The sequence below is a fragment of the Festucalex cinctus genome, chromosome 17, assembly GCF_051991245.1.
Source record: "Festucalex cinctus isolate MCC-2025b chromosome 17, RoL_Fcin_1.0, whole genome shotgun sequence".
Lineage (NCBI taxonomy): Eukaryota > Metazoa > Chordata > Actinopteri > Syngnathiformes > Syngnathidae > Festucalex > Festucalex cinctus.
In genome coordinates this window covers 8,611,682-8,639,316 of record NC_135427.1, presented here as the reverse complement: position 1 = coordinate 8,639,316, position 27,635 = coordinate 8,611,682, and the positions used below count along the sequence as shown (strand labels likewise).

At 39.9% G+C, this 27,635-nt stretch overlaps 1 protein-coding gene across 2 annotated transcripts in view; it reads right to left on the bottom strand.

The window, feature by feature from the left end:
* The window catches only part of LOC144005104 (uncharacterized), a 42,263-nt gene that overhangs the window by 5,737 nt on the left and 8,891 nt on the right, over positions 1–27,635 (bottom strand). Inside the window, exons 9-42 of one of the 2 annotated variants that reach the window (XM_077503033.1) lie at positions 27,108–27,248; positions 26,366–26,623; positions 25,329–25,518; positions 25,083–25,249; positions 24,860–25,000; positions 23,337–23,515; positions 23,035–23,207; positions 22,738–22,962; positions 22,552–22,661; positions 21,112–21,342; positions 20,861–20,987; positions 20,042–20,249; positions 19,786–19,933; positions 18,334–18,511; positions 18,037–18,214; positions 16,843–16,969; positions 16,603–16,722; positions 15,462–15,612; positions 14,834–14,946; positions 14,511–14,661; positions 13,364–13,612; positions 12,131–12,349; positions 9,218–9,399; positions 8,915–9,098; positions 7,619–7,761; positions 6,258–6,439; positions 4,781–5,040; positions 3,567–3,783; positions 3,311–3,488; positions 2,360–2,486; positions 2,181–2,267; positions 1,779–1,964; positions 664–941; positions 433–581 (exon numbers count right to left, since the gene is read on the bottom strand). In XM_077503033.1, the coding sequence (XP_077359159.1) occupies positions 433–581; positions 664–941; positions 1,779–1,964; positions 2,181–2,267; positions 2,360–2,486; positions 3,311–3,488; positions 3,567–3,783; positions 4,781–5,040; positions 6,258–6,439; positions 7,619–7,761; positions 8,915–9,098; positions 9,218–9,399; positions 12,131–12,349; positions 13,364–13,612; positions 14,511–14,661; positions 14,834–14,946; positions 15,462–15,612; positions 16,603–16,722; positions 16,843–16,969; positions 18,037–18,214; positions 18,334–18,511; positions 19,786–19,933; positions 20,042–20,249; positions 20,861–20,987; positions 21,112–21,342; positions 22,552–22,661; positions 22,738–22,962; positions 23,035–23,207; positions 23,337–23,515; positions 24,860–25,000; positions 25,083–25,249; positions 25,329–25,518; positions 26,366–26,623; positions 27,108–27,248 (5,957 nt within the window). The remainder of the gene's footprint in view (positions 1–432; positions 582–663; positions 942–1,778; positions 1,965–2,180; positions 2,268–2,359; positions 2,487–3,310; positions 3,489–3,566; positions 3,784–4,780; positions 5,041–6,257; positions 6,440–7,618; positions 7,762–8,914; positions 9,099–9,217; positions 9,400–12,130; positions 12,350–13,363; positions 13,613–14,510; positions 14,662–14,833; positions 14,947–15,461; positions 15,613–16,602; positions 16,723–16,842; positions 16,970–18,036; positions 18,215–18,333; positions 18,512–19,785; positions 19,934–20,041; positions 20,250–20,860; positions 20,988–21,111; positions 21,343–22,551; positions 22,662–22,737; positions 22,963–23,034; positions 23,208–23,336; positions 23,516–24,859; positions 25,001–25,082; positions 25,250–25,328; positions 25,519–26,365; positions 26,624–27,107; positions 27,249–27,635) is intronic. The other variant, XM_077503034.1, reaches the window with a different exon arrangement.

Below are 27,635 nucleotides of genomic sequence, written 5' to 3'. Positions count from 1 at the left end.
TTTGAGTCCACGGTAAGTGACAAAATGGCCGCCCCCTTGAGATGGAAAACACCAGGTGCATTTTGCTGCTTTATTCATATTCCATAAAAGCAAAAGTAAGTAGAATATAATATTTAGACTAGTGGGTTGGGAAAAATTACTTACTAGGGATGTCACAATAAGGGCAATATCGTGATATCGTGATATGAAAACTGCCACAATATCGTCGTCGTCATGTTCACAGTATTTAAAAGGAACACATCTGTTAATTTAAAAAAGTTGATTTCCATTTGTGCAGTTCTAGCACCCTCTAGTGGCTATTTTAGTAGTGCAATTTAATTTTCATGAGGGATGTTTTGGCCTTCTATGTTTCAAATGTATGCTAACTGTCAGATGACGGGGAACCGAATTTGCTTGTGAAGCGATCAACGTGTGCTTGCGTCACACACAAACCTGCAGATGTCCAACTTGGCCGTGAGATGATCTTTTTGGATGTACAATTCCTTCTTATCCTTCAGCAGACAAATGACATCTGTGGACTCCACCACAGCATCCTCGCAGTTATCCAAATCCAGCTGGTAGCGGATGTACAGTTTACCCACCTGGAAATCACCATCAACAAACTCACAACCCGACTCACCATTTCCATTTCCAGTTGAAACATTTTCACAAATTCTGACTGACTTGCGCAAATTTGAGTCGCTTGATCTTTTCCGCGATGTCGTCCTCGACCAGTTGCGCATAAATGTCGGCCAGCTCCTCGTGGTGGTAGAGGAACGTCTGGACGTGGGGGACGAGCGATCGCACCATGGCCTGCATGGGGGCGCAGGGCCTCCAGCTCTCCGTGACGGGCTCCATCTTGACGCACCGGGATAGCAGACGGATGCCGCAGATGTTCAGGAACGCCAATCTGTCATTCTCGTTGAAGGCGGGAATGGCTGCCTCGCTTGGCGCTGTCCTCCCTGGCAAACAACAACAACAACAAAAAAGGTCACAAGTACTCCCATAATGTGTGTTTGTTTCTCAGACGTCAAACCTCTTCAGAACAGGGCTGGGCATTGCCGCCAACCTCACGATACCTGCTGGCCGTTTGTGTAATAACTACCATTTCTGCAACCGTTCTTTGCAGTTGAGAGGCTGCATCAAAGCCTTCTGTATACTCTAGCATTAAAAAAAACAACAACCAAAAAACGTATAAATACGTCTTTGGGACACTTAGAACATTTAAAAAAACGTATTTACATGTTATTGAGAGCAAATGAGTTAATAGGCACGAGCCGATATGAGCAAAAATATCAAAGTATTAAAATTACAGCTCTAAAATGTGCTTATTTGAAATATTTGGGGAAATAAAAACAGCATTTTTTTTCCACGTAATACATTCTATTTCGTTTTTAAACAAAATATAGGAAAATTGGTCCATTAAGACACGTGCCGTGTTAATTTTATAAGTAAATAAATATTACTATTCTTCCTTTGCTTTAACTTTTCTTTAGCAAAACACAGTGTCCAATCACTGGTGAGCTATTTTTGCATTAATTGAATGCAATTAACTTCAAAGACGCTGCTGGTTTTAATTTTTTTTAGGTACAATGCAAGCTGCAAAGGTAAACGTGAACTGCCAATATCGATTCTGAAGCCTGTGTATCGATACGTGTATTGTAATGAGGCCCGCAACGATATATTGCCGTATCGATTTTTTTTTAGTACACCCCTACTTCAGAATATCAAATCCGTCAAGTATTTGATAGATAGATAGATCAAATAGTTTGAAGACACTGAAAGAATCAGCAGCATACCGGAGGAGCCGGTATTTTTCCGTAGCAGGGTCTTCTTCCCTGCTGGCGGCAGATTGAGGAGGCAGACTTCCTTGTGAGTTTTAAAGATCTTCTCCAGTTCTTTACTGTCCGCTATCATGGGTTTACATGCCAGGCTCACCCAGCTCTTATCCTTGGTGGGGAAGACCCTCTTGTCGGACACCATCCCTAAACGCAAGACGTGAGAGTACGGCCGGTGTGAGTCAGCAACAGAGGAATTTTCTCTGTGGCTTTAAACTCATCAGTTGGCGATAAAAGACGACGTAATCCGGCACCTGAACGGATCGTGCCGTGTTACGTTTTCCTGTATCGTCAAATGATGAGAAATATCTTTCAAAGGTTGTATGTGGGGGAAAACGTCAACAATATGAAGGCGCCGCTCACCTTTCAAAGTGGAGGAGTAATTTCCATCGAGCGTGGACTGAGGCGCGTCCTCATGTTCGCCAGACACGTGAATTTTACACTTGTCGGCTGTCGGGACATGCAGAGGAACGATTGGATAATCAGGCCCGGTGGAAGAAACGATTCAATCTGGGGACAAAATTCCACGGCGACAGTCTTACCAAGTGTGGCGTAGAGCGCTGACACATCCTGAAGCACGTCAGCAGTTGGGATGGGAGATGATGAAGCGATGATTTCCAAAAGTGACACATATTGCCTCATGTTGGGGCTGCCGTCCACATTGAGGAGCTGACAAGAGACAAAAATACAAATCTTCAGAATACCGTTTCTTTTTTTTTTTTATTTATTTATTTATTTATTTTTCGTTTCGGATTGTGGTGTCAGTTTGGACTCTATTTCAAGTACATTTCCTCTCTAATAACAAATCTTTGACTGCCACATGTTATCCAAAAAACAACTTGTCAGCTGATTTCGAGCATTTTAACTCATCTTTCGTAATATAATAATAATATTCGTAAACTGAATATTGTGTGCTTTTACTACATAAACATGATGGGTCCCATATAAAAGATCACGTTCCATTCTTTCATGAGGGGGGGAAAAAAATTATTTTTTTTTTTTTTACTAATCACTATTTTAAAATAGGTATTTGAGTGAAATTGAGTGAAAATTGAAAAGATAAGGAGAAAACAATTTTTTTAAACGATGCATTTTCTCCACAACAGTGACTTTTTTTTTTTTTTTTTTTTAAGTGACTCTGTGAATTAGATTTAATGTGACAAAGACTTTGATCATTCACGTCACCCTTGAAAAAATTTCTATTTCATCAGATTCAGTCGCGTTTCATTGTAATTCCACGCCGGCAGCCCTTTGATAATAAGAGATACAATGCTGCCATCTGCTGGTCATAGTTCGTGGGTGTTTTTGATTCCACAACACATTGACCAGGCAGCATTTCAATTTTGTTTGATTAAAAAACAAACAAAAAAAACATGTTAGTGACGTCATTTTACACTTATGGCGGCATACATCGTGATTTTGCTCATCGTCATGACACGTTTTTGGCGGTCAAAGAGTTTTAAAAAAAAGTCCACATGAGCGGAGTCGCTTACTCTGATGAAGAAGTCTTTCATGCCTTCCAATTTGGTGTAAAAAGCGGCCAGGACTTTCGGCTCCTCAACGGGGCTCTCCGGTCCACGCACGAGTTGTTTGTAGCGCAGGAACATGTTGGTGGGGTCACTCCAGCACACCTCCCTCAGGTGGTAGAAGCGTCCCGAACACCACTCGTTACTTTGCGTGCGGGGAAAGCCAAAATTTGATTCGTGGCAGTCAGTGGGATACAAACAATCAATAACGTATCGATCCTACCTGCGGCACTCCAGCGGTATAAATACGGCCGGATGATGTTGGAAGAGCTCCTTTAGGCTGCTCTGGGGACAGTTTGTGCGCAGGTAAGAGTAGACGTTGTGGACGTGCGGAATCGTGGATGTGAAATTTGCCCCCTCGTGTTCATCTGCTGCGGGTTTGGTGCACCACTCCTTCACGTACGTAATCAGATCATCCACTGACACATTTTGTCTGATTCCTAAAAGAGGCAAAAAAAAAAAAAATTGTTAACATGTACATTGACATTTGAAAAATTGTTCAAGTAGAATTCTTTGAACGACCTAACCCAGTGGTGTCCAAACTACGGCCTGGGGGGGCCATTTGCGGCCCGCCGTCCATTTTTTTGTTTTTTTTAGTGGCCCGCGACATATGCTAAAAATAGCATTTGAGTCAGTTCAAATCAAATAAAAACAAAAATGTTTGGAGATGGTCAAAGTAAGAAGGGAGGGTGTCGAAAAAACACAGGTGCTATTAAAGGTTATTTTAGTTAACAAAAACTAACGAAAAAAGTAAAATTCAAAAAACAATTTCGTTAACAAAATAAAATAAAAACAAAGATGCTTTTTAATAAAAGAAAACTAACTATAATTATAGCAAAAATGTCCTTCATTTTAGTCTTTGGTAATTAATTTAATGCATGAGCCTTTGGGGATGATTTTAAATGTGATTTTTAGTTGATTTATTTTGATATCAATCGGAATAATGATGTCTCGCCCATGGTGTTTTTTTTTTTTTAAATATTGCGCACAATACTACACGTAAAAAAAACAAAAAAACAAATACTGAAACTAACTGAACTAAAACTAAGCATTTATTAAATAATTAAAAGTAATGAAAAAAAACTAACAGAACCACCGTGAAAACCAATTAAAACTAACTACATTTAAAAAAATAAAATAAAAAACTAAAATAAAAAAAATTCCAAAACTATAATAACCCGACTGCCATATTACAAATAAATTGTTTTATATACTGTAGCATTTTTCTAAATATGTAAAAGCGCAAATCAATTATTTGTACAATTTTTAGGACTAAACACAATTTCTCTTCATAACATTATGTGGCCCTTCTAATTTTCTGGATGTGGCCCTCAAATGAAAAAGTTTGGACACCCCTGACCTAACCTATGAAGAATGCAACCCCTGAATCGACACCTTTTCTTTTTTTTTGGCAAATTTCCGCAACAAGATTCTTACCCAGGGCTTTGCTGAACTCGCTTGGATCCATGTTGACGTAGTCGACGTGCGTCCCGAGCAGGCTGCTGATTTCAGGTGCGTTCAGGTAGATCGTGTTTGGACACAGGTACTTCATCTCCGTCTTTTCGTCTTCCCGTGGGCGAAATGCCGGCATCCATTTGAGACGGCACAGGAAGTGGTAAAAGGAAGACTTGGTGGTTCTGATGGGCCGAGCGTCTCTGTCCAGCACCTGAGCGGTGAGGTACTGAGAGTAGCCATGCCTGGAACGATGACGTCATCATTTTAAAACTCAATGTTATTTCAATTTGACCGGTCAGGCTAACATTTCTGCTTCGGTGACATTGACACTTTGCGTCGCTTCACCAAAGTGGCACAAAACTGCGCGATCAGATTATTCTGCAGCATCAAATGCGCAAAAGAAACTTCGATTTACGCTTCAAGTGAAAAACGATATCGTGTGCAATTGAGCAGTGTAGTAAACACAAGCTAAGTCATGTATCCTGACAAGGCCCATGGTTTTCAAAGGAAACATGACGATTAATGGGCTAACTTTTGCTTGCCCAGTAAGGTCCAATAGTCGCTTTCCTTGACACCTGATATCAAGCAATAGACTTCACTGGATTGGCAAAAAAAAAAAAAAAAAAAAGCGACTTAAAAAACTAAAAACAACGAAGCATTGTGAAAACATGACATGGGCACTTGGAGACCGCCTTGCACCCCCAATCGTCAGTCAGATTAATAGACTGTATTTTCCGCACTATAAGGCGCACCTAAAAGCCTTCATTTTTTTCAAAATCTGACCAAGCGCCTTATAATCCGGTGCGCCTTATATACGGATCAGTATTGAGCCGCAACAGGTCTCGCTGTCAAGACGCTATCGGTGACCCTGCACGATCGGAGATTCCGCCATCTTGGATCGCTAATACGAATACTTTCCCTCAGAGAAAATAATAAAACAGCTGTTGATTCATTTTGGGAGTTGTCACAAAGCTGCTTTGTAATCTATTAATAAAGTTTGACTGACCTGTCTGACTGTTTTGTTGACATTCCCTTTAGCGCAGCACCATCTAATGGATGCATAACGTAACCCCAGCCTCTACTTTAGCGACTTTATATGGAAAAAGTTTGAAAATATGTCATTCATTGAAGGTGCGCCTTATAGTGCGGAAAAAACGGTAATAAAGAATTGGGACCGCCAAAACAAAGTGAAATCTGCAGAGTGAAAACACTGTCTTGATCAAGACCACAGCAACACGCTAAGCTAACACTTGCAAGTGTATCCAGTGCATGTGTGCATATTTTCCAAAGGACAAAACAAAAAAACAAAAAAACTTTTAAAAGGATTACACCCGACCCATTCCAACCATAATCTTGTTCAGTCTAGACGCTATTGTGAGCTATCACTCCTTTCGAAACGGTCGAGTAGAACGCATCTGTTCCTCAATTGACATTGGACGGAATGTGACAAGCGCGTTACCCCGCGCTCCAGTTGCTCGCCAGCAGATTTAGCAAAGCCGTCCTCTGCGCCAGGAGGCAGGGAGGAGTCAGCTGGGCTGTGGCCAGAGCGCGGAACTCCTCGCACGGGTAGTCGTCCAGCACGCAGTCCTCCCCGGGAGTTTGGTGCCACGTTGTGCTTTCCACCGACCACGGGCTGGCGTTCTGGACAAACAGAAAACGTATCGTGACAGCTCCGGATGGATTTGGATATTTATCCACCATATCCCCACGTACTAAAGCAAGACAATAAATCTCCAAACAATGAGTTGGGGGTTGCAGTCCAAGCTAAAACTGGCACATGGAATTACAAGCTGCTGACATGTCTTTTTTTTTTTTTGTCACCTGCTCTTCCTGCTCACTCTGAAAACAGCGAGTGATCTCAGGAGTTTTCGTGTACCCCTGTCCTCATGTACATACTTTTTTTTTATATATATATATAAATATATAGAAATATAGAAATATTATTATTATTATAGGCACTGGATTATTATCCATCCATTTTCCAAAGCGAACCACAAGGGTCACAGGGATGCTGGAGCCTATCCCAGCTGGTCGGGCAGCAAGCTGCACCCTGAACTGGTTGCCTGTCAATCGCAGGGCACACGTACGCAAACAACCACACTCGCAATCACACGATTTCCACACTTCGATTTTCATATCACGCATGTTTTCGTTATGTGGGAGGAAACCGGAATACCCGTAGAAAAGCCGTGCAGGCACGGGGAAGAACATGCACTCAGGAAGCCGGAGCCCGGACTCGATACTGGATTATTAGTTAGATAATTAATTTATTTATTAAAATTAATTGTATTGTGTGTTCTATACAAAATATGCATTTTATGAACAGATGGATAAAAAGATAATAAAAAATTACCTTGCAATCTTAGGGAGAAACGCTATATTTGGATAATTACTTCTTTCTTTAAAATGATCTGTCATTGTTTTTTTTTAATCGTAATCCAAATTACTAGTAGTGTCAGAGTTTGTTATCGGTATCGGTGAGTACTGAAGAGTTGAGGACTCGTACCGATATCGATCGATACCGAAAAGTGGTATCGAAAATCCCTATGATAATCAATACATTGCAAGAAATTAATCTTGAACACAGTAAAGTGCCATATTTGTGCACTTCACTTCACAAATATGGCACTTTACTGTACTTTAATTTATTTAATTCAATCTCCGGTATTGATTGATTGAATTTTTATTCATTTTATTATCTGTTCTCATCTCTTGTGGACCAGCGTGGTAGCATATTTACAGCACGACTTTTTTTTTTTTTTTTTTTTGATTGATGACAAAAACAGATTGGGGGTGAAAGTGGAGCGACGTCATTCTCACCAGTTGTGCGGGCGTGAGCGTCTGTCTCTCTTTTCGGATGACGAGTCCGTCGCTGACGCCCAGTCGGCCGAACAGTCGCCTCCAGCCCGCCAGGTCATCGTCCGCCTGCAAGTAGTTGGTGCTCAGCAGGATCCAATCATAGCCTGGTTGATACCGAGCAAGGTAAGAAACGTTAACCCCGAGGATCACAACATAACAACACACATCATAAAGTGTACAACTGAAGGTATTTCGACAAAAGCAAACCACAGACACCTGAAAAGTTTGAACTGTTTTAAATTGTGGGGAAGAGTTGATGTGCTATGATCTGTACATGTAATTATGTCTTTAGGACAGCAACACTCTTGACTCTGTAAATCAGGGGTGTCCAAACTTTTTCCTTCGAGGGCCACATACAGAAAATCCGAAGGACGCAAGGGCCACATCATGTTATGAAGAGAAATTGTGTTTAGACCTAAAAAAATTGTACAAATCATTTATTTGTCCTTTTGCATATTTACAAAAATGGTACACAGTATATAAACCAATTTATTTGTAATATGGCAATAGGGTTATTATAGTTTTGGAATTTTTCATTTTAGTTTTTATTTTTTTTTAGTTTTGTTTCTTTAAATTTAGTTTAGTTTTCAGGGTGGTTCTGTTAGTTTTTTTTTTAGTTTTAGTTCTTTAATAAATGCTTAGTTTTAGTTTAGTTACTTTCAGTATTAGTGTTTCTTTTTATTTATTTATTTATTATTTTTTTTAAATGTGTATTACTTGCGCACAATATTTAAAAAAAAAAAAACACCATGGTTGCAACGTTATTATTCCGGTTGATATCAAAATAAATCTATGAAAAATCACATTTAAAATCATCCCCAAAGGCTCATGCATTGATTCAATTAATTAACAAAGACTAAAACAAAAGACATTTTTGTTAAAATTATAGTTTTATTTTTAGTTCGTTTCGTAAACATAAAATGTAGTTTCAGTTAGTTTTCTTTTTTTAAAAAGCATCTTCATTTTTATTTCATTTCGTTAACAAAATTGTAGTTTAGAATTTTAGTTAACTAAAATAAACTTTAATAGCACCTGTTCAAATGCCATTTTTAGCATATGTCGCGGGCCACTAAAAAAAAAAAAAGGATGGCGGGCCGCAAATGGCCCCCGGGCCGTAATTTGGACACCAATGCTGTAAATGAATAATTCCGTTTCATCTATTCCAATGGAGAACTGGAGATTCCACCGCAGTTATTGTAAAATTCGAACCATGTTGCAACAATAGCGTGATGTCGTGTGAGAGTCTTGAATGTTTACCGGGCAGTGTCTTTGACAGGTCCATGTTGCCGTACGCTTCAGAGAAGTGCACCCTGCTCTGGCCTGGGCACAGCAGACCCCTGTTGGTGAGGACGGGTACTGCAAGGTCTGCGTACTCCTGGCTGGAGTTGCAGTGCTGCTTGATGAAAACCAGGTAACTCACGACCACCGCCTCCGGCTTTGACTTAGTGACATTAAAGGGTCAAAATAACAGAGAGAGAAAGATAGTAATAATAAAATAAGTTTGATGAAAAAAAAAAAAGAAAAGCACACACCGCCGATGCAGCATCTAAAAATATCTACCTTCCATTTTTCATTTTGTAACGCGGGGTAGATGTGCTGCTCCAGCAGGTCTTGCGGCTCGAGTTGATGAACTCCAAGTCTTCGGAGCAGCTCCCGCACCTGCTGACTTTCCAAAGGGTCCACGCAGCTCAGCAGATACGGGTGAACTACGTTCACGTCCGCATACAATACGGACAAATGCCCTGTGAGTGGGGGAAAAAAAAAAAATATTGAAGGAAAAGTTTTCGACCAGCGTCCAGACGATGACGATGAATGGAAAATAAAGGCGGCCCAAGAATGGAGCCTTGGGGCACTCCCGATCTCAGACGGGTCGACAATGGACTCAACGACCACAAAACGAATGCTAAACGTTCTACTAGTAAGGCAAGGGTGTCCAAACTTTTTCATTTGAGGGCCACATACAGAAAATCAGAAGGACGCAAGGGCCACATCATGTTATGAAGAGAAATTGTGTTTAGTCCTAAAAAATGTACAAATTATTTATTTGTGCTTTTGCATATTTAGAAAAATGCTACAGTATATAAACCAATTTATTTGTAATATGGCGGTAGGGTTATTATAGCTTTGGAATTTTTCATTTTAGTTCGTTTTGATTAAAACAGCATGGGGGCGACGTCATCTTTTGTTGCTTTTCTATTGGCTGCTGCTTGATGACGTCACTTCTGTGTGACATACTTTCAAACGTTATTATTCCGGTTTATATTAAAATAAATCTACTAAAAATCACATTTAAAATCATCCCCAAAAGCTCATGAACTAAATTAATTACCAAAGACTAAAACGAAGGACATGTTTGCTATAATTAGAGTTAGTTTTGTAAACATAAAATGTAGTTTCAGTTAGTTTTCGTTTTTATTTTATGTCGGTAACGATATTGTTTTTTGAATTTTAGTTTTTTTCATTAGTTTTAGTGAACTAAAATAACCTTTAATGGCACCTGTTTTTTTTCGATACCCTCCCTTCTTACTTTGACCATCTACCAAACGTTTTTGGTTATTTTATTTGAACTGAGTCAAATGCCATTTTTAGCATATGTCGTGGCCCACTGAAAAATGGACGGTGGGCCTCAAATGGCCCCCCGGGCCGTAGTTTGGACACCTCTGTAGTAAGGTAACACGAAGAGTAAAACATGTAACGAGCCGACATAAGTGCAAGATGGATGCATGGATGAAACCATGCAAATGCATTACATAGAACACACGACGTGCAAATGGAAAACCAATAATTGGCGTGAAATATTTGTCACTATGTGCACCTAAAAAAAAATAAAGATAGCACCGCCCACACATTTGGAGAAAGGCCCATCGGTGGCCTACATTCCGAGACAGGCACATTTAGTCTCTGTCCTGCTGAATATTTGAAAGGAGTTCGCAGTGATTCACTCTGTGCTCTCTCTGCTATCACACTCAACTTTGTACACTTGACTTCCCCTCAACGCAGAAGAGTTCAACAATCGAAGCGAATACTGAAACTCGCTCCGCTCGCTGACCTGGAAACGGAACTTCCACGACTATTGTCATACCCGTCCATCATTCAATGCTGAGTTTATATACTGAGAGGGGGAAAAAAAAAAAAGACAAATCAACCACATATTTCAAAGCAAGTTCTCTTAACTCATTTGCTCCCAAAGACGTATTTATACGTTTGTTTTGTTTTTTTATGCTAGAGCATTCGTAATGCTTTGATGCAGCCTCTAAACTGAAGGGAGTGATTGAAGCAATGGTAGTTATTACAAAAACGGCCAGCAGGTGGCAGCAGAGTATAAGAGATCAACCAGGGCCATGTTGCAACAAGCTCTTTTTGTCACTAGGAATCTGAGTAATGATGAAACTTTGATATATTCTAATGCTAACTCCTGCAAAAAGGAAACAGATAGAAATAGACTTTTTTTTTTTTCCTCACTCTAATCTTTCTTTTAGTCGGTTCCATGTTTTTATAGCAATCGAACACAATAGTCACAATAGTCCAAATCCAGTGAAGCATCTGGGAGTGAAGCGGGTTTTGCTTCAGTGAAAATGGCTGGGAGGGAATGAGTTAATATCAAACATGTTGTACCTTCGCCGCTGTAGTAACTCATTTCGAGAGGCAAAAACAACTCCTCTGTGATGTTTGTGACTCATAAGAAATACATAAAGGGAAGTCAAAATGGAAGAGCTCTTTGCCGCCTTTCCAAAAGTAAAACTGCGCGTGTGCTGTATTTAGGCATGATGACGCACAAGTCCGGCGATATTCTTGACTTTGTCTATTCTGAGTGCGATTTGAAAAACTGTCATACACTCACTACCTGCAAAAAAAAAAAAAAAAAAGTCAATGTGATGACTAATAAATCCTCTAATCTATTTTATTGTCAACATAATAAACCTTTCAGTTCAATTGAAAATAGAAATCAAACTTGACCTACATTCGGACAGCTTTTCCGCAAACACACTTGGTGTCCCTATTCGTGTTTTGTTTCGGATTTTATTTCCAAATGTTTGCATCTGGATCTGATGCACAACTTTTTGTTTCAATCCACCCGAGTAGTGAAACTTGTGACTGTCATTGAAAGACCTTCTAATAACCTGTGAGTGCCATCAGCATCAACGTCCAGGTGACAGTGTGTGGCGTTATCGGTAATTAACTTCATGAATAAAAGTACAGAGATGAGTCTTAAAAATTCTGGAGAATAAAAAAAAAAAAGAGACAAAAGATGAACCTTTACCAAAGTGACGTAAAGGCTATTATCTTACACATTTACAAACACGCTACTAAAACAACTAATTCGTTCACCAGGTTTTTTGACTGAACAAATTCAACTCCAGTCCTAAATCCTACTAATTGAACAGTACTGTTTGGTAGAAATATGGTTTAAATCAACTTACAAGTGACAGAAAACGGCAATCAAGCATTTTACAGATCATTGAGATCAATTACCAGTACCAGTTTTGGATTCAGTTTTCCTTTTCTTCGTCTTGCTTTGCTCCAACGGGAAGAAGACGCCGTCCCCATCGAGCGACACCACGCGTCCATCGGCCAGGGGAATTATGGGTAGAGTCCGAAGAGTTTGCAAAATGGCGTCGCCGTCCCCGTAACCGTGTTCCGCGGCCCTGAAGTTGCACACAAGAAGTCTGGCCAACTGGCGCAGGCCGGCATCTGCAAGAGTGGAAGACTTGCTTACGGTATTTGCTTTGGTGCAATGAATGACAAATGAGTCAGAAAACAATTTAAATAGACGACTGCGAATGCATGTGCAGAAATAAATTGAAAGCTTCTTATTTTTCTAAATGTAATAAAAAAAAAAAGGCTGCAGACTTTTAACAAAGCAGTCACCAGTGAGCATGAGTAAAAAAAATAAAATAAAATAAATAAAAATAATGGTTTAGCAGCAATTGGCCCAATCTGTGAAGACTTCTCCTTAACTCTTTGACTGCCAAAAACATGTAATAACGTTTAGTAAAATCACGATGTATGCCGCCATAAATGTTAAGTGACGTCAACAACTTTTTTTTTGTGTGTGAATATATCAGTGCAACGACCAAGTGCAGCGCAGCCGGGTCAATGGGTTGTGAAAAAAAAAAAAAAAAAAAAAAAAAAAAAACACTAACTATGGCCAGCAGATGTCAGCGGTAGCTGCTCGGGCCCTAACTAGAGCTGCAAATTACAATGAAACATGACACAATCTGATGAAATCGAACGTTTTCAAGGCTGACGTGAATGATCAAAGCCTTTGTAACATTAAACCTAATTTGACGGAGCGTCGCTAAACAAAAAAATATTAGTATCAAAGTCACTGTTGACTGTTGTATCTTTTCTTTTCAATTTTGGCTCAATGTCACTCAAATGACCTATTTTCAAATGGTGATTACTCAAGGACAGAATAAGTTAGAAACATACTTTTTTTTTTCTAATGAAAGAATGGAATGCAATCTTTCGTGTGGTAGCCATGTTGTTTATGTAGCAAAAGAACACAATATTCTGTTTGCTTCAAAAAACGAGTTAAAATGCTCGAAATCCGCTGGCATTGGGGGTTGTTTTTTGGTAACGTGTGGCAGTAAAAAAGTTAAACACTCATCATCTGCTCATATGGCAACATATATGTGTGGTAATATGATTATTTATTTCAATGTTTTCGATGAGAAAAATGTTGGCAAAATATCCTCCACTCACCTGTGTGGATAGTCTCGTCTTTCATCAGCTCCTTGGCCATGGCTGTGGTCACCGTGGTAACATCAGAGCCCCTCAGGTTCCGAACTCCCAGGTGGGAGAGGAGAGAGGCGGGTGGGGCGGGGCTTAGACTCGGGTGCAAATATGAGAGCAACAGATGCTTTTCCAGCTCATCCTGGTCGATCACCTTGCGAATCACGGCATCCTTGCAGACAGCCACTTGCGATGGCAGCTTGTACGCAACCTGACCATCTGAAAAGCAACAACGGAAAGTATCGTGTCAATCGAACTTGAAATAAGGCTACAAACAAACGATAAACAGAACTTTTCTGTCACAAGTGCGCGAGGATTGTGTGAATGCTGAAATGTTATTCCGATTCTTCATTTTTGATGCAACTCCCACGTAATACATCCTATTTAGTTTTACGATTTCAAAATATTTCCAAAAATTCACGCCTCACAGAATATTATTTTTCTCAATCCACAATACTTAGTTTTTTCCCCCCCACAATTACATATTTTACAACATCATTACATCAATTCATTTTCAATGGGACAAACTTTCAATATTGCAAGTCAAGCATTCCACGTCCAGTGACCAAAAGGGTTGGGGGTTCAAATCTTCACGACTGTGCATTACAAATGTATGTACAAGGGTCGCGGGGGGGAGATGGAGCCTATCCCAGCTAGCTATGGGCAGTACCATTTAATTATATTTAATAATTACTAATTTTTTTTATATAATTTATCTTTCAATATCCTTCATAAATATTCCACAAACATTCAAATATTACCATTCAGAATGTACGCACAATTTTTTTCTAGAAATTGCACAATTAACATTTGTATGTAAAACATCTAAAAATTTAAATGTTTTATTTCTATCCACTGCTTTTAATTAATGATGGTGATACATAAAGGCATAATCCCAACATGTTTTGCTTTACATAAATACTAGACAATTGTTGATACAACATCTGATTCAAATTCAGAGATGTGTGGTTGCCATGACAATGGCAAAGATGTCATTCTCCATATTGCAAGCCAGTGTACAATCAAAACATTAGAATTAATAATTATATTAAGATTGCGTTTGTACAAAGTATTGACATTCTAGTTCACGTTTAATTCAAGTAGGTGTGAGCGATACCCGAGTTGAGTGTCGGCAGGAAGGCCTTGCCCTTGAGCAACTGGATAATCTGACTGGCGACGGGTTTAAAGAAGTCCATCACCTCGTCGGGCAGGGGGATGAACTGCAGGAACTGGCAGAGACCCCGAAGGCCCGTGAACTCTGGGTGATCCTGCAAAAGCAACAAGGAAACATAGTTCGGCCTAACATGTCAAAAAAAATAAAAAAAAAAACATGGAAGTTGGACTCCACATTTCAAACAAAATCCGAGTGAAATGAGAACCAGAATCAGAAATGAGAACAATTTAAATTCAGCAAATATTTCAGGAGAATTGTAGACTTACATGAAAAGTGTTCATGGCCTGAAGGAAGAGTTGTGGGATCTCCGATCGGAGCCACTGGTTCCATGAGCTGTCTCTGTCAACATCCTCTCGAGAAGATGGGATGTCAAAATCACCTGAATGGGGTGGGGGGAAACAATTTGAACTGTCCAAGCCACTGCTGACTCTTACTGGTACACTCGAGTACTGCATTTGTACAATGAAATTACCCACTTCATATTTTTTGTATGTTTTTTTTTCACAGGCGTTCTTAATTAAATTTATTTCTTAAATATTTTTTTTTTATCATTGGGGCCAGTTTGAACTGAGACATTAAAAACTCTAGAAAATTATTAAAAAATGTTTGGTTTTTTTAACCCAAGAGTTAATGTGAGTGACTTCATACATCACACATATTGCTTATATGTTATATACAACCAAAACACGTTCAAATGATGATGTCACCATTTAGAGACACTAGACATTGAAGGGGACACAAATTGGCCCCAAATATGTAACAAATATGTGCTAAATGCACCAATAAACCAGCTAGTTTCAAAATGTGGTTGAATTTCTGCTACATTACAAAATGAATAAAGTTGTTTTTTTTTCTATTTTTTAAATGATCTCAACAAAGAAGAAATAATCCAACCTTGTACGATGAATCGGAAGCCAAAGCTGCGAAGAGGCAAGTATGCGAAGACGGGCTGTTTCTGCGGCTGGCCTACAACGTCGCCTCCGGCGCTGTCGCAGTTAAGTTGGAAGGCGAGGGCGAGCTCGGTCGATTCAACGTTCTCTTTCAGCTTCGGGAAAAAGAAAAAAGAAAATAAAAATGTCGTCAAGATGGAATAGGAGAATTGTATTCTGTACTGTCAAGTTGGCTGACAGAGAATCAACCAAACAATCAACGTCATAAGTCTACTCCCAGTCTAAAGAAAATTGCTTGAAAAAAAATGACCAAAGAAAAAAAAATAAAAATAAAAAAGACATTCACTTGCACAAATGACAGACCTGGTAACGTTTGACTTCAGTGCTGCTTTCGATTTAATTGATCATAAACTATTGAGTTAATTAAGAGTTGTCTTCTTTGTCATTGCACATGCGCAAGTACAGAGCAACACAACAGTGTAAACGGGCTAAACGTCGGCAGTATTGCGAGCCGTCTTGGGCTTTTTGATGGTTCTAACCAAGCCATTTCAAAATAAGATACTGCCTACGAGGTACAGTTCCTTGAACGTGCGATAAATGACCACCTCTCACTTTAAATGTACTGAGGGAATTCCAGGCGCAACGCAGAAGAATTTAGCGGAAATAAATGTAATAATAATAATGCATCTATTTGTGGAGACGAGGGTCAAGTTGCATTTACAATTTTGAAAATGTGCAGAATTTCACAAGTTGCTTCATGTTCAAGATTAAATACCTCTTAATATGAAAAGAAAGAAATGCACTGAGCTGTCACCGTCTTAACAAATGCAATTATGCCATCTAGTGGCAGAAAAATGACCTCATCACACATCAATATCATACTCGGGTTTTTTTTACAGTTGAGTACATCTTTTTAATTTGAACTCCATTTTAGGAATTATTATGAAATGACTGTATCAATGACTAAAAGATACAGCCATATATCTATTCGTTTAACATTTTTGTTTCCACTTTTACGTTAACAAGAGTATAAAATCTTCCATTTTTTTTTATTTTTATTTTTAGAACAGATATAAAATTTGCATCAGATTGTGTCTGTGCACCGCATAACATATGAATGAACGTGTGAGCAGCGTGCAAATCACCATCTTGGGCTGCAGTGTAGTTTTCACAACAAGCCAGCGGTCAGCGCCATCTGAGTGCTCCACCTCCAGCACATTATGATTCAGGTCTTTACGTGTCATTGTTACAAGGCGGTCCTCAGCCTGAAGGATTACAGAGAGCGCATAAAAACAACAACAACAACAACAAAAATGACCCTCGTACAAAAACTATGCTGCATGACCCCGTTGCACTTTCAAGTAACGTGGACGTGCGGGAGGCACCTGATTGTAGATGGTGATCGAACGTAGCCGGTGCAGAAAGAGCAGCAGGGACGGGTGCACGTCATGGAACAGGTTTCGGGTCTGATGGCTCTCGGAGCGGAGAGGAAGGCAGATCTTGGTTGTCCAGCTGGTCAGAAAACAAATGTGCATTTTTTTTCTCCATATTATCCAATCTTGATCATCACCACAATTTTATATATTTATTAGGGGTGTCAAAATTAGTGAGTTCATTTAAAGTTCCTTTAATGCCACTCCTTTTTTGAACGCTTGATTAATGACCGCCCCTTACTTGGAAAGTAACAATTCCACTCGCAACGCAGCAAACATATCCAGTCAAAATTGAGCAGTAATGCATTTATTAATAATGCATACTGGGGTCAAGTTGTAAAAAAATGTGCAGAATTTCATACATTTCATGTTTAAGATTAGATTGCTCTTATTATAAAAAGAAAAATTCACTGAACTGTCACCACTATCTTAAAAAAAATGCAATTATGCCATCTAGTGGCAGAAAAATTACCAACACAAATCAATATCACACTTTTTTTTTCTCCCCACTACATCTTTTTAATTTTAACTTAATTTTATGAATGAATGAAATTGCTGTATCAATAGCTAAAAGATGCAGCCATATTTCTATTAGCTTTTTTTCCTTTTCATTTTTTAATTAGTATGATAACTTAAAAAAATGTTTTCTTGTTCATTTAGAACCGAAATAAAAGTTGCGATTAATCGCGAGTTAACTATTGAAGTCATGCGATTAATTACAATTAAAAATTTTAATCGCCTGACACCACTAATATTTATCCAACCATTTTCATCACTGCTTATTCCTCACAAGGGTCGTGGGGGTGCTGGAGCCTGTCCCAGCCAGCTTTGGGCAGTAGACCGGGGTCCACCCTGAACTGGTTGCCAGCCAATCGCAGGGCAACAATTTTTTATATATTGTTTGTAGTATTGCCACTTTTAATGCATCCATACTGAAAACTAGAGTGCTTCAACATTACATGAATAAAATCTGAAACGTAATAATAGTCATGGCTGACATCTACCTTGTGCATTTCTTGCTCTAAATTTTTGTTTACGTCTTCAAGTCGACTCTGATTGGCTGTTGATCAAGTAAATACAATCACAGCTTATTTGGCATATAAAGGCCCAACCCAAAAAGTCAAAAGGCCGGCCACCGCATCACACCTGTGACGAAATGGCTCGTGTAACTGCGGGGCCAAGGGCCTCTCATCATCCGTCCAGTGGGGGAGGATGTATCCCATGGGGCCGCAGGTCTTGTCGAAAAACAAATGGAAGCCGTTGGAGTGAATCTCTGGACGGTCCGTGACCTTGAACACCGACTTAAAGCCAATGCCCTTTTGTCCTGCAGGAATCAAATGGACGAGTCTATCTTGTGAACGGATCAGTGATCGACTCTCTTTTTTTTTTTCAAACCGGCTGATAAGCGATCGAGTGATGGTGTCAAAGCAGGCTAATGCGTACCTATGTATCCATATTTGTGTTTGCCCTTGGTACTTCGACCCACATCACATATTGCCTTTACGTTTGCCTCCTGGAAGCCGTCTTCATTGTTGAGAACGGTGATGCAGTCTCGCTCAACCACGAAAGCCAGCGCTGGAACCACGTCAGCCTCCGATGGGTAACTGTTGTCATCTGCGTTCTGGAAAAGGAGTCAGGTGAGAATCGGTGAGTCGTGGTTGCAATCGCGTGTTCCTTCTTCAGTCCACCACGGCGAGCGCATGGAAGGAACGTCTCCTCCGTCAAAGTCACGGTGCCAAAACGCAGCTTCATCGCCATACATAAATCAAAACAAGTCGAATTCAAATCAATCATTGCATGTGTGTTACGTGACGTCGTCAAACAGTTTAGAAGCTGAATGTACCATAGCTTATTTTAATGATGAAATAATTCATTTCTTAAAGGATTCTGTCATTGTATATGTTAATTACATTAAAATTACAAATAAATAAAAACATCTGAACTCATTTGCTCCCAAAAACGTATATGTTCTATTTTAAATGTATTAAGTGTCCCAAAGATGTATTTATACGTTTTTTTATTTTTGTTTTGTTTTTATGCTAGAGCATACAGAAGGCTTTTATGCAGCCTCTCAACTGCAGAGAACTGGTGAAAAAAAATGGTAGTAATTACAAAAAACTGCCAGCAGGTGGCAGCAGAGTATAAGAGATCAAACCAGGGCCATGATGAAAACAAGACGTTTCCCCACAATTTTAAGCAGATTTGTGAATAATGATGAAACTTATTATGGCTTTTTTTCTTTCTTTCTTTTTTTTTTTTTACTTGGTCTAATATTTTGAGATATATTTGAACTTTCGTAAGCTGGAAGCCATAATCAGCAATATTAAAATAATAAAAGGCTTGCAATATTTCAGTTGATTTGTAATGGATCCAGAATGTGTGACATTTTTTGCTTATTTAATTGCATTACAGAAAATAATGGACTTTATCACAATATTGTAATTTTCTGAAACAGTCCTGTATATTCTAATGCTAATTGCTGCAAAACGGAAACAGATAGAAATATACGCTATATTAATGTAACTCATATTAGAGGATTGATAATAGTTTGATAGATATATAGATTGATACAGAAGGCTACATTATAGTTGCATGTAGTGTACACAGTTTACCCACACCGGTTTGAGATGCATTGCAAATACCACACACCTATAACAAAGTTTTAGTGTTAGTAATGGGAAAACTGAACTTTATGAAGCGTCATGAAGCACTTACGCGCATTTTTTTTTACTCCTCTAGATGGTGCTCTTTGTATTAACAAAACAAACAAAAAAAAACCCGGTACATTTCCACTACATCATCTAGAGGAGTAAAGAAAAAAACAAAAAAATTCAATCGTGCTTCGTGAAGCTTTCATGAAGCTTCGTTCACAGTGTAAGTTAAAGGGGACAACACCTGAATGAGTTCCAACACAAAATGCGTGTCTTTGCTGTAGAGCTCGGTCGAGAGTCGATCCAAGCTTCTGCCGAGTCGGTCCTGGTGGACCTGCATCAGGTTCTGGCCTTCAGCTGTGAGTTCCACACCGATCCCAAACTCTTTTTTTCTGTCGTTAAAAAAAGGAGAAAGAGAAGAAATACGCTGATGAAGTTTTGCTTTTGGGAAACTTAGTACAAAAAAGTACAACATTTTTTAAAAAGTATTGACGACACACCTTATTTCCTCAATTATGGTTCTGTGGACATCTAAAGGGGGTTCCGGTTGATCTTCATTCCCATCCAGAAGTTCTGGCTTATCGTCACACGCAGCTTGGACCTCGTTGCAGATGTCTGACAAATCACTGTCGGATCGTGACGCTAACAGATCTTCTTCAGCTGATTCGTCCTCCACCGGCTCTTCTCCTTCTTGCGCTTTATTATTATCTAAAGCCAATTCAAAACAGTATATACAGCATTTGTATTATATCAGTTCTCATCAATCCATCTCTTAAAAACGATCCATTTAACACTAGGGATGTCACGATAAGGGCGATATCGTGATATCGTGATATGAAAACTGCCACAATATCGTCGTCGTCATGTTCACAATATTTAAATGCAACACATCTGTTAAAAAAAAAAAAAAAAAAAAGTCAGGTTTGATTTCCATTTGTGCAGTTCTAGCACCTTCTGGTGGCTAGTTTATTAGTGCAATTTAATTTTCATGAGGGATGTTTTAGCCTTCTGTGTTCAAAATCGATGCTAATTGTCAAATGAAGGTGAACGTAATTTGTTGTGAAGTGATCAATGTGTGCTTGCATTACTAATATTTTTATTAGAGATTGTAGGTGGTTTACATGCATTGCTGTTATGTACAAAAGCACAATATATATATATATATTTTTTATTTTATTTTTTTTTACAATATTGTGAGCTTTTTTTCAATATCACCAAACCCCCCCTCCCACAATATCGTGATAATTATCGTATCGTGACAATATCGTATCGTGATGTTTGGATGTGGTTACACAACACATCATGTATTCGTGTTCCACCTTGTTGAGGGCTGCGGTTGAGGTGACGGCGGGAGAGGCAGTCGTCTGTCGCATCGTCTTCACGACTCTCATCGTCACTCATATTCACACCTGACAGACTACTGCTCTCAGAATCCGCCGCATCGGACTGAAATCATAAAGGAAGCACATCGTTCATAACTAGCATTGTTCCGATTGCATTGCCAGATACAACTATTTGCATTGCTCCGTATTCAGTTTTGTGTTACTTTCGAGTCATCTCAGCATTCAACCTGTGTTTGGACTTTGGCCCGATGCAAGGGTCCTGGCTCGAAGGTGCCATTTTGGATCTGTGGTGACGTCGTCAGCTTTTTTTGGTAGTCCTTCACCCACTCTGTGATGCCGAGAAGGATTCCGAGCCGATGCAAGCAGTTGATGTGCTTCAGGTTTGACTGGGCTGCAGCGATTAGGACCAATTTGGACTTTGTTTGGCCCAAAACTTTGGACAGAGGCTCTAAAAACACCTGGAAGGTCACATTCATTTGAGAGCGACGTCATCAAATACATACATTCCTTTCATTTGATTATTTTAAGGTAGTGCTTCGCAATTATTTTCTGTCGTGCCCCCCGCCCAGGAAGAAGAAGAAAACATCTCGCCCCACACCCCCGTACGCTTCGTCATATTTCGGGCGACTTTCGTTTGTCTCTTTATCTCCGTCTCTCTCCGCCTGTTAAATATTTTTTCATGGTGTCACTTGAGGGTCTACTACACTTCATACATGTATGTTAAATCTTTACAATTGATTAAAAGCCCTAAAGTACAAGTGATATATAATATTTTGAAAAAAAATTACCTCTTGTGTTGAGTTGAATATTCTGATTTCGTTTTTGTAATGTCATTTATGTTTTATTTTATTTTCCTTTTGTGTATGTAATTTACAATTGTATGTGTGCATTCTGTTTGATTCTCTTGGTAATTTTCTTTTTGTAGACTACTGTTCTCTTGGCAACTGTTGTTGATTTGTATTGAAAATGTTTGATTGTTGCCATGTTTGAATGTTTTACAGAAAATAAAAAAAATAAAAAATAAAAAAATACTCATACTCTGTGCTGTGTGCAAAAGGCGCATGCTCAGTGCAAACAAAACCACCGAGCGAACGCTCCCTGCGCACACTCTGCCAATAATGAGAGCGCCACTGCCCCCTAATGTAGTGGAGGTGCAATTGCACGTTATTCTAAGACAGTAAAAAAAAATAAAAATAAAAAAGCATGTTTCCCGAGGTCAAACGCGCCCCCCTTGACGAAGTCTTACGACCCCCTGGGGGGGGGGGGCCCGCCCCACTATTTGAGAAGCACTGTTTTAAGGAGACATCAATGCTATTCTGAAATCATAATTGTTCTACCGATTATGAATAGGATTAATGACAATTCAACTGGCACATTTATAGTACAAAAAAAAAAAAAAAAGTGGCACCTCCAAGTCCAACACAATCTTTTTTTTTTTTTTTTTTCTGACTTCCAAGTGTTTTAAATATCAGGACAGCCAGACAGTTTGTTTACAGAGTTACAGTATATTGTGACCTACTGGTAATGGCATTCTAGACATATTACTGCGATTAATATGGAAAGTATATTTGCAAAAACCTTTTCAATTTAACGGACGAATCGTCCGCCCTATCAGTCCGTTAATTCGACTTCCTACATTCCACTCGTGCGAATACGGCGCAACTGACCTGCTGCAAAAGAGCCTGACAGAGTCTGCTTGGAATTCGAACCAAACAATCCAAAACAAAATTCGCCACTGTGCCGTAACACGACATGTCCTCTTCAGCGTGGGACAAATCTAAACACAAACGCTCATTTTAGCAACGCGGGCAAGTTTGCGTTTTCAAATCGAACACGATTTGAGGCTTCAATACCTTCTTTGGCCACAGCTGCAGCCAGGGAACTCTGAACATGATTGGCGAGGAGGGCGGTGGGAGCGTTTGCGACGCCGTCGGCGACGACGATGGAAACGAGGTGACCGGCGGTTTCCACGGGGTCGAGGTTGACGGCGGCCTTGGAGAAATGCTTGTCTCCCGTGTCTGAAGTGATCCTGAGCAGCAAATTTGGCCCCACCTCCAATGCTGCTAAGCCCGTATTTGCTGTCATTTGTTCAAATGGAAGGTGATTGCGTCATAGCGTTGGTTAGCCACATTTCTGACAATATTTTGTACCTGCATTTCTTTCAATGAAATCTTTGAGGGAGCCATGGAAAGGTTGAAATATGAGCTCCCATTGACTCCATTCACGTAAATCCTCTAAGAGAGGACAAGAATGCAAACTGGCCAATGCCTCGACCTTTGACATCTCCCCAAGCCGCCCGACTGCTTCGCACTCACTTTGGGCACTGGTGATAGAAAGTGGAGAGAAAATGAAATGCTTAAAACTAGTTTGTCTGTCAGGGGTTCGACAGTAGACCGGCCCACTTTGTGTGTGGGTTTGATTTCTGACAATTGCAGCCAATAGAGGACCTCACCTTGACATTCCATGTCTGGCAAACAACGTCGACTCATAAAAGACTTGGCTGAGTCCTCCTCCTGCGAGATCTTTCTGGCACTGGACGAGTCTGGCCAGCGTCTGGAGCGAGCCGTAGCCCAAATCCCGACTGTCCTGCACTCCATAGTGGGACCGCAGCGCCAACTCGATGTGGGACAACTGAGAACATTGAAAGGAGAGCAGTTATGTTTCCACTTCACGAGCATTTATAGTCAAGACGCTCGTCAGTTTACAAAAGCGTTCTGTTGCTACGATGCTGACATATTACGGATTCGTACATTGAGTACACGTGGCCTAGTTCATCGCTAAACTACCAGAGGTGGGCATCAATCACGTCAGCGATGGACTCCCATTTTGTTGGCGATAAACAAATGACGGAAATTCTCCAAGCTTTCTCTCTTCTGGCTCTGTCCCAATACTGATAGATGGCCGTGTTGTGGAGCTCGGGTAACTAATAATGTTTTCTTCCTCTTATAAATCCCTCGTTATTGCTACGTTTAACTCATTTGCTCCCAATAACGTGTAAATACGTTTTTGTTTTTAAGTGTCCCAAAGACGTATTTGTACGTTGTTTTTTTTTTATGTTAGAGCATACAGAAGGCTTTGATGCAGTCTCTCGACTGCAAAGAACGGTTGCAGAAATGGTAGTTATTACACAAACGGCCAGCAGGTGGCAGCACAGCAAAGGAGATCAACCAGGGCCATGTAGAAAAAAAGCTCAATTACTTAGAATGTTAAAAAGATTTGTGAAAACTGATGAAACTTAGCTCTCTTCTAATACTAATTGATGCAAAACGGAAACAGATAGAAACATACTTGTTTTCCTGATGAAAGAAGAGACTTTAATCTTTCTTTTGATAGGTTCCATGCTTTTATAGCAATAGAACACAATATTCTGTGGGCCTTGCAAAATCGGTCAAAATCCAGTAAAACGGCCGGGAGCGAACGGGATTGCGAAATGTGAAAATGGCGCAGAGTGAATAATTTAAGTAACTTTTTTTCTAGATGGCCCTGGTTGATCTCCTTTGCTCTGCTGCCACCTGCTGGCCGTTTGTGGAATAACTACCATTTCTGCAACCGTTCTTTGCAGCTGAGAGGCTGCATCAAAGCCTTCTGTATGCTCTAGCATAAAAACAAAACAAAACAAAAAAAACGTATAAATATGTCTTTGGGACAATTACAACATTAAAAAAAACGTATTTACACGTTATTGGGAGCAAATGAGTTAATTATCCTAAGTGCTTGAATGAAAAAAACACTTCCAAAATAATCTATTCAAAATGGTGAATTTGGCAGTCACTGAGTGAAAACATATTCGCACGCAATGCAAGTACGCACGTAACAAAAAGTGAGCATTCTTGTGCCGCGTAGTCTTAAAATGAAGTTGTTTGTCACCTTAAAATGTTGCATCATAAACTGCAGGACAACTGCATATAAAAACAAAGTGAGGAGAGCTTTGCTGTATGTGTAATTAATTTCTCATTTCATTAGACGTGGACTCACTTCATCTTGACCACCAGATGTATTTTGCCCACACTGTTTGATGAACTCAAATATGTCTTGTTTGGTGGGCCTGAAAAAACTTCTTGCGCATTTGGTGCCACTTCTCAGAATCAACGTCGAACCGAGCGCGTCCTCCAGTAGCTGCGTTCAACACAAAACAGATTTTGTTTTTCGAGGACCGAACGACCCGAGATCAGCGAGAGTTATAAAGTGCACTTGGTACCTGAATGTGTTTGAGCAAGAATCCCAAGAAGCTGCCGTGACCCAAGCAATGAAAGTCTTTGACCTTGAAGTGCTTGCTCAACTTCCCCTCCAAGATGGCGATATCGGCCAAATGGATGGCTGAGTTGGCTGAGGAGAGGATCTCTTTTAGGTACTGCTTCACTTTGGCTGGAAAATTGATTCATAAGAATGTGAGGTCAAAAGAATATTTTTTTTTTCCAATCCTTTCTTGATCTTGAACGAATACCTTCACTGGCATTTGATGTGGCAGGTCCGTCTTCCGTCGGCTCTGTTTTCTTAGAAGCTTGTGGGGTTTTCTCCTTGGCCTGGTTCTGGTCCTGTGGGATGGCTAGCGAGCCACCACAGATTGCCAACTGAAAGAGAGCCGTTGCCAGCTTGTTGCCCGACACTTGAGTTAGGAATGTCCGGATATGCATCTGTCAACCATAAAATGACACAATTAGCAAAATACATCAACATGAGTTTCACCCGTACAGTTTAAACGAAAAATAATTGTTGGCCTGTCTTTCCAAGTTTGCTACCAAAAGAAAGATTAAAGTCTCTTCTTTCATCAGGAAAAAAAAGTATCTTTCTATCTGTTTCCGTTTTGCAGCAATTAGCACTAGAAGAGAGCTAAGTTTCATCAGTTTTCACAAATCTATTTAAAATTGTAAGTAATTGAGCTTTTTTTCTACATGGCCCTGGTTGATCTCCTTTGCTCTGCTGCCACCTGCTGGCCGTTTGTGTAATAACTACCATTTCTGCAACCCTTCTATGCAGTTGAGAGGCTGCATCAAACCCTTCTGTATGCTCTAGCATAAAATAAAAATAAAAAAATAAAATAAAATGTATAAATACGTCTTTGGGACACTTAGAACATAAAAAGAAAACGTATTTACACGTTATTGGGAGCAAATGAGTTAAGTGCTCAGCCCACTGCTGACCCACGACTGTGTGCTTAACGCCAGCACCAACCAGATCAGCAAAACTGCACATGACTGGGCTTCGCCTTAATACCAATACTAATAAATCCAAGTTAAAAAAAATGTACGTTACTTCGAACCAAGAAAGCTAGCAATAGCATTAGCAGGTTTTAACTGAGCCACCTTGCACTGGCGACACCGACACACTTCTACAGTAAAGTGTGGCGAAAATGTGTGCACGCAACTCTTGAGTAATTTTTGGTACTCTTGAGCCATTTTTGGTACGGCCCTCGACAACTCTTCCACTTTCCCCGCTGCCACTTCAAGCAAAAGCACGTACTTGTGAACGTCTTCCACTTACCCTGAGCGCCGAAGGGTTGAACACCTTTTCCACATTTGTGAAGACTGCCAGCACGACATCTGCCGCAGTAGAGGAGGCGTATTTCTTTCTGAGGTCCAAGTTCCCCGCAAAGACCGAGCACGTGCCTTTCACCGGGTCCAGGACGCTCTTCTTCAGCTTCATCAAATGCTCGCGCGTCTCTTCTTCCAGCTCTTTCTGAAGGCTTTCTTTGGCCTGGTCCATTATGCCATGCTCACAACGAACCACTTTATTTAATGTCTGAAGGAGAACAGAGGAAAAAAATGAAATAAAACTTTCATCCACATGCTGGAACATTTGCGCTTAACTCATTCACTCGCCGCCATTTTCACATTTCGCAATCCCGTTCGCTCCCTCCCGGCTGTTTTACTGGATTTTGACTGATTTTGCAAGGCCCACAGAATATTGTGTTCTATTGCTATAAAAACACGGAACCTATCAAAAGAAAGATTAAAGTCTCTTCTTTCATCAGGAAAAAAAAGTATCTTTCTATCTGTTTCCGTTTTGCAGCAATTAGCATTAGAAGAGAGCTAAGTTTCATCAGTTTTTTATGCTCTAGCATAAAAAAAACAAAAAACGTATAAATACGTCTTTGGGACAATTAGATCATTAAAAAACGTATTCACACGTTATTGGGAGCAAATGTGTTAATTTGAAAGATTATAACACATCTCACTCAGAAAAAGAGAATATTAAGTCGCTAAAAAATCGACTCCAACTTTACCGCTATGGGCAGTCCAAGACTGTGTATCCTGATGCCCAGTTCGTAAGGAGAGTCACAGTTATAATGATCAGCGAGATGCTTCATAAAATCCGCTAGGTCCACTCTTGGCTGGCTTGACTTTCTCCTGTAATTGCGAAGTTGCTAGAAACAACAGAACAAAAACATTTGACATGTAGAGTGAGCATAAGATAGACACTGCGGCTTTACATATACGTGATGGGGAAAAAAAAAATCCTAGACCACCCTTGTTTCTTCAGTTTCTTGTTCATTTTAAACACGATGGATGCGGGACTTGATTGTTAGTACTAACAAACATGACTCAGTAGGCAATTGTTTTAACATGGCCTGGTTGATCTCTTATACTCTGCTGCCACTCAACCATTTTCTGCAGTAGAGAGACTGCATCAAAGCCTTCTCTATGCTCTGGCATAAAAAAAAACGTATAAGTACATCTTTGGGACACATTTAAAATATGGCGTGTTTATACGTTTTTGGGAGCTAATGAGTTAATTGGACGTCTGGATTGTC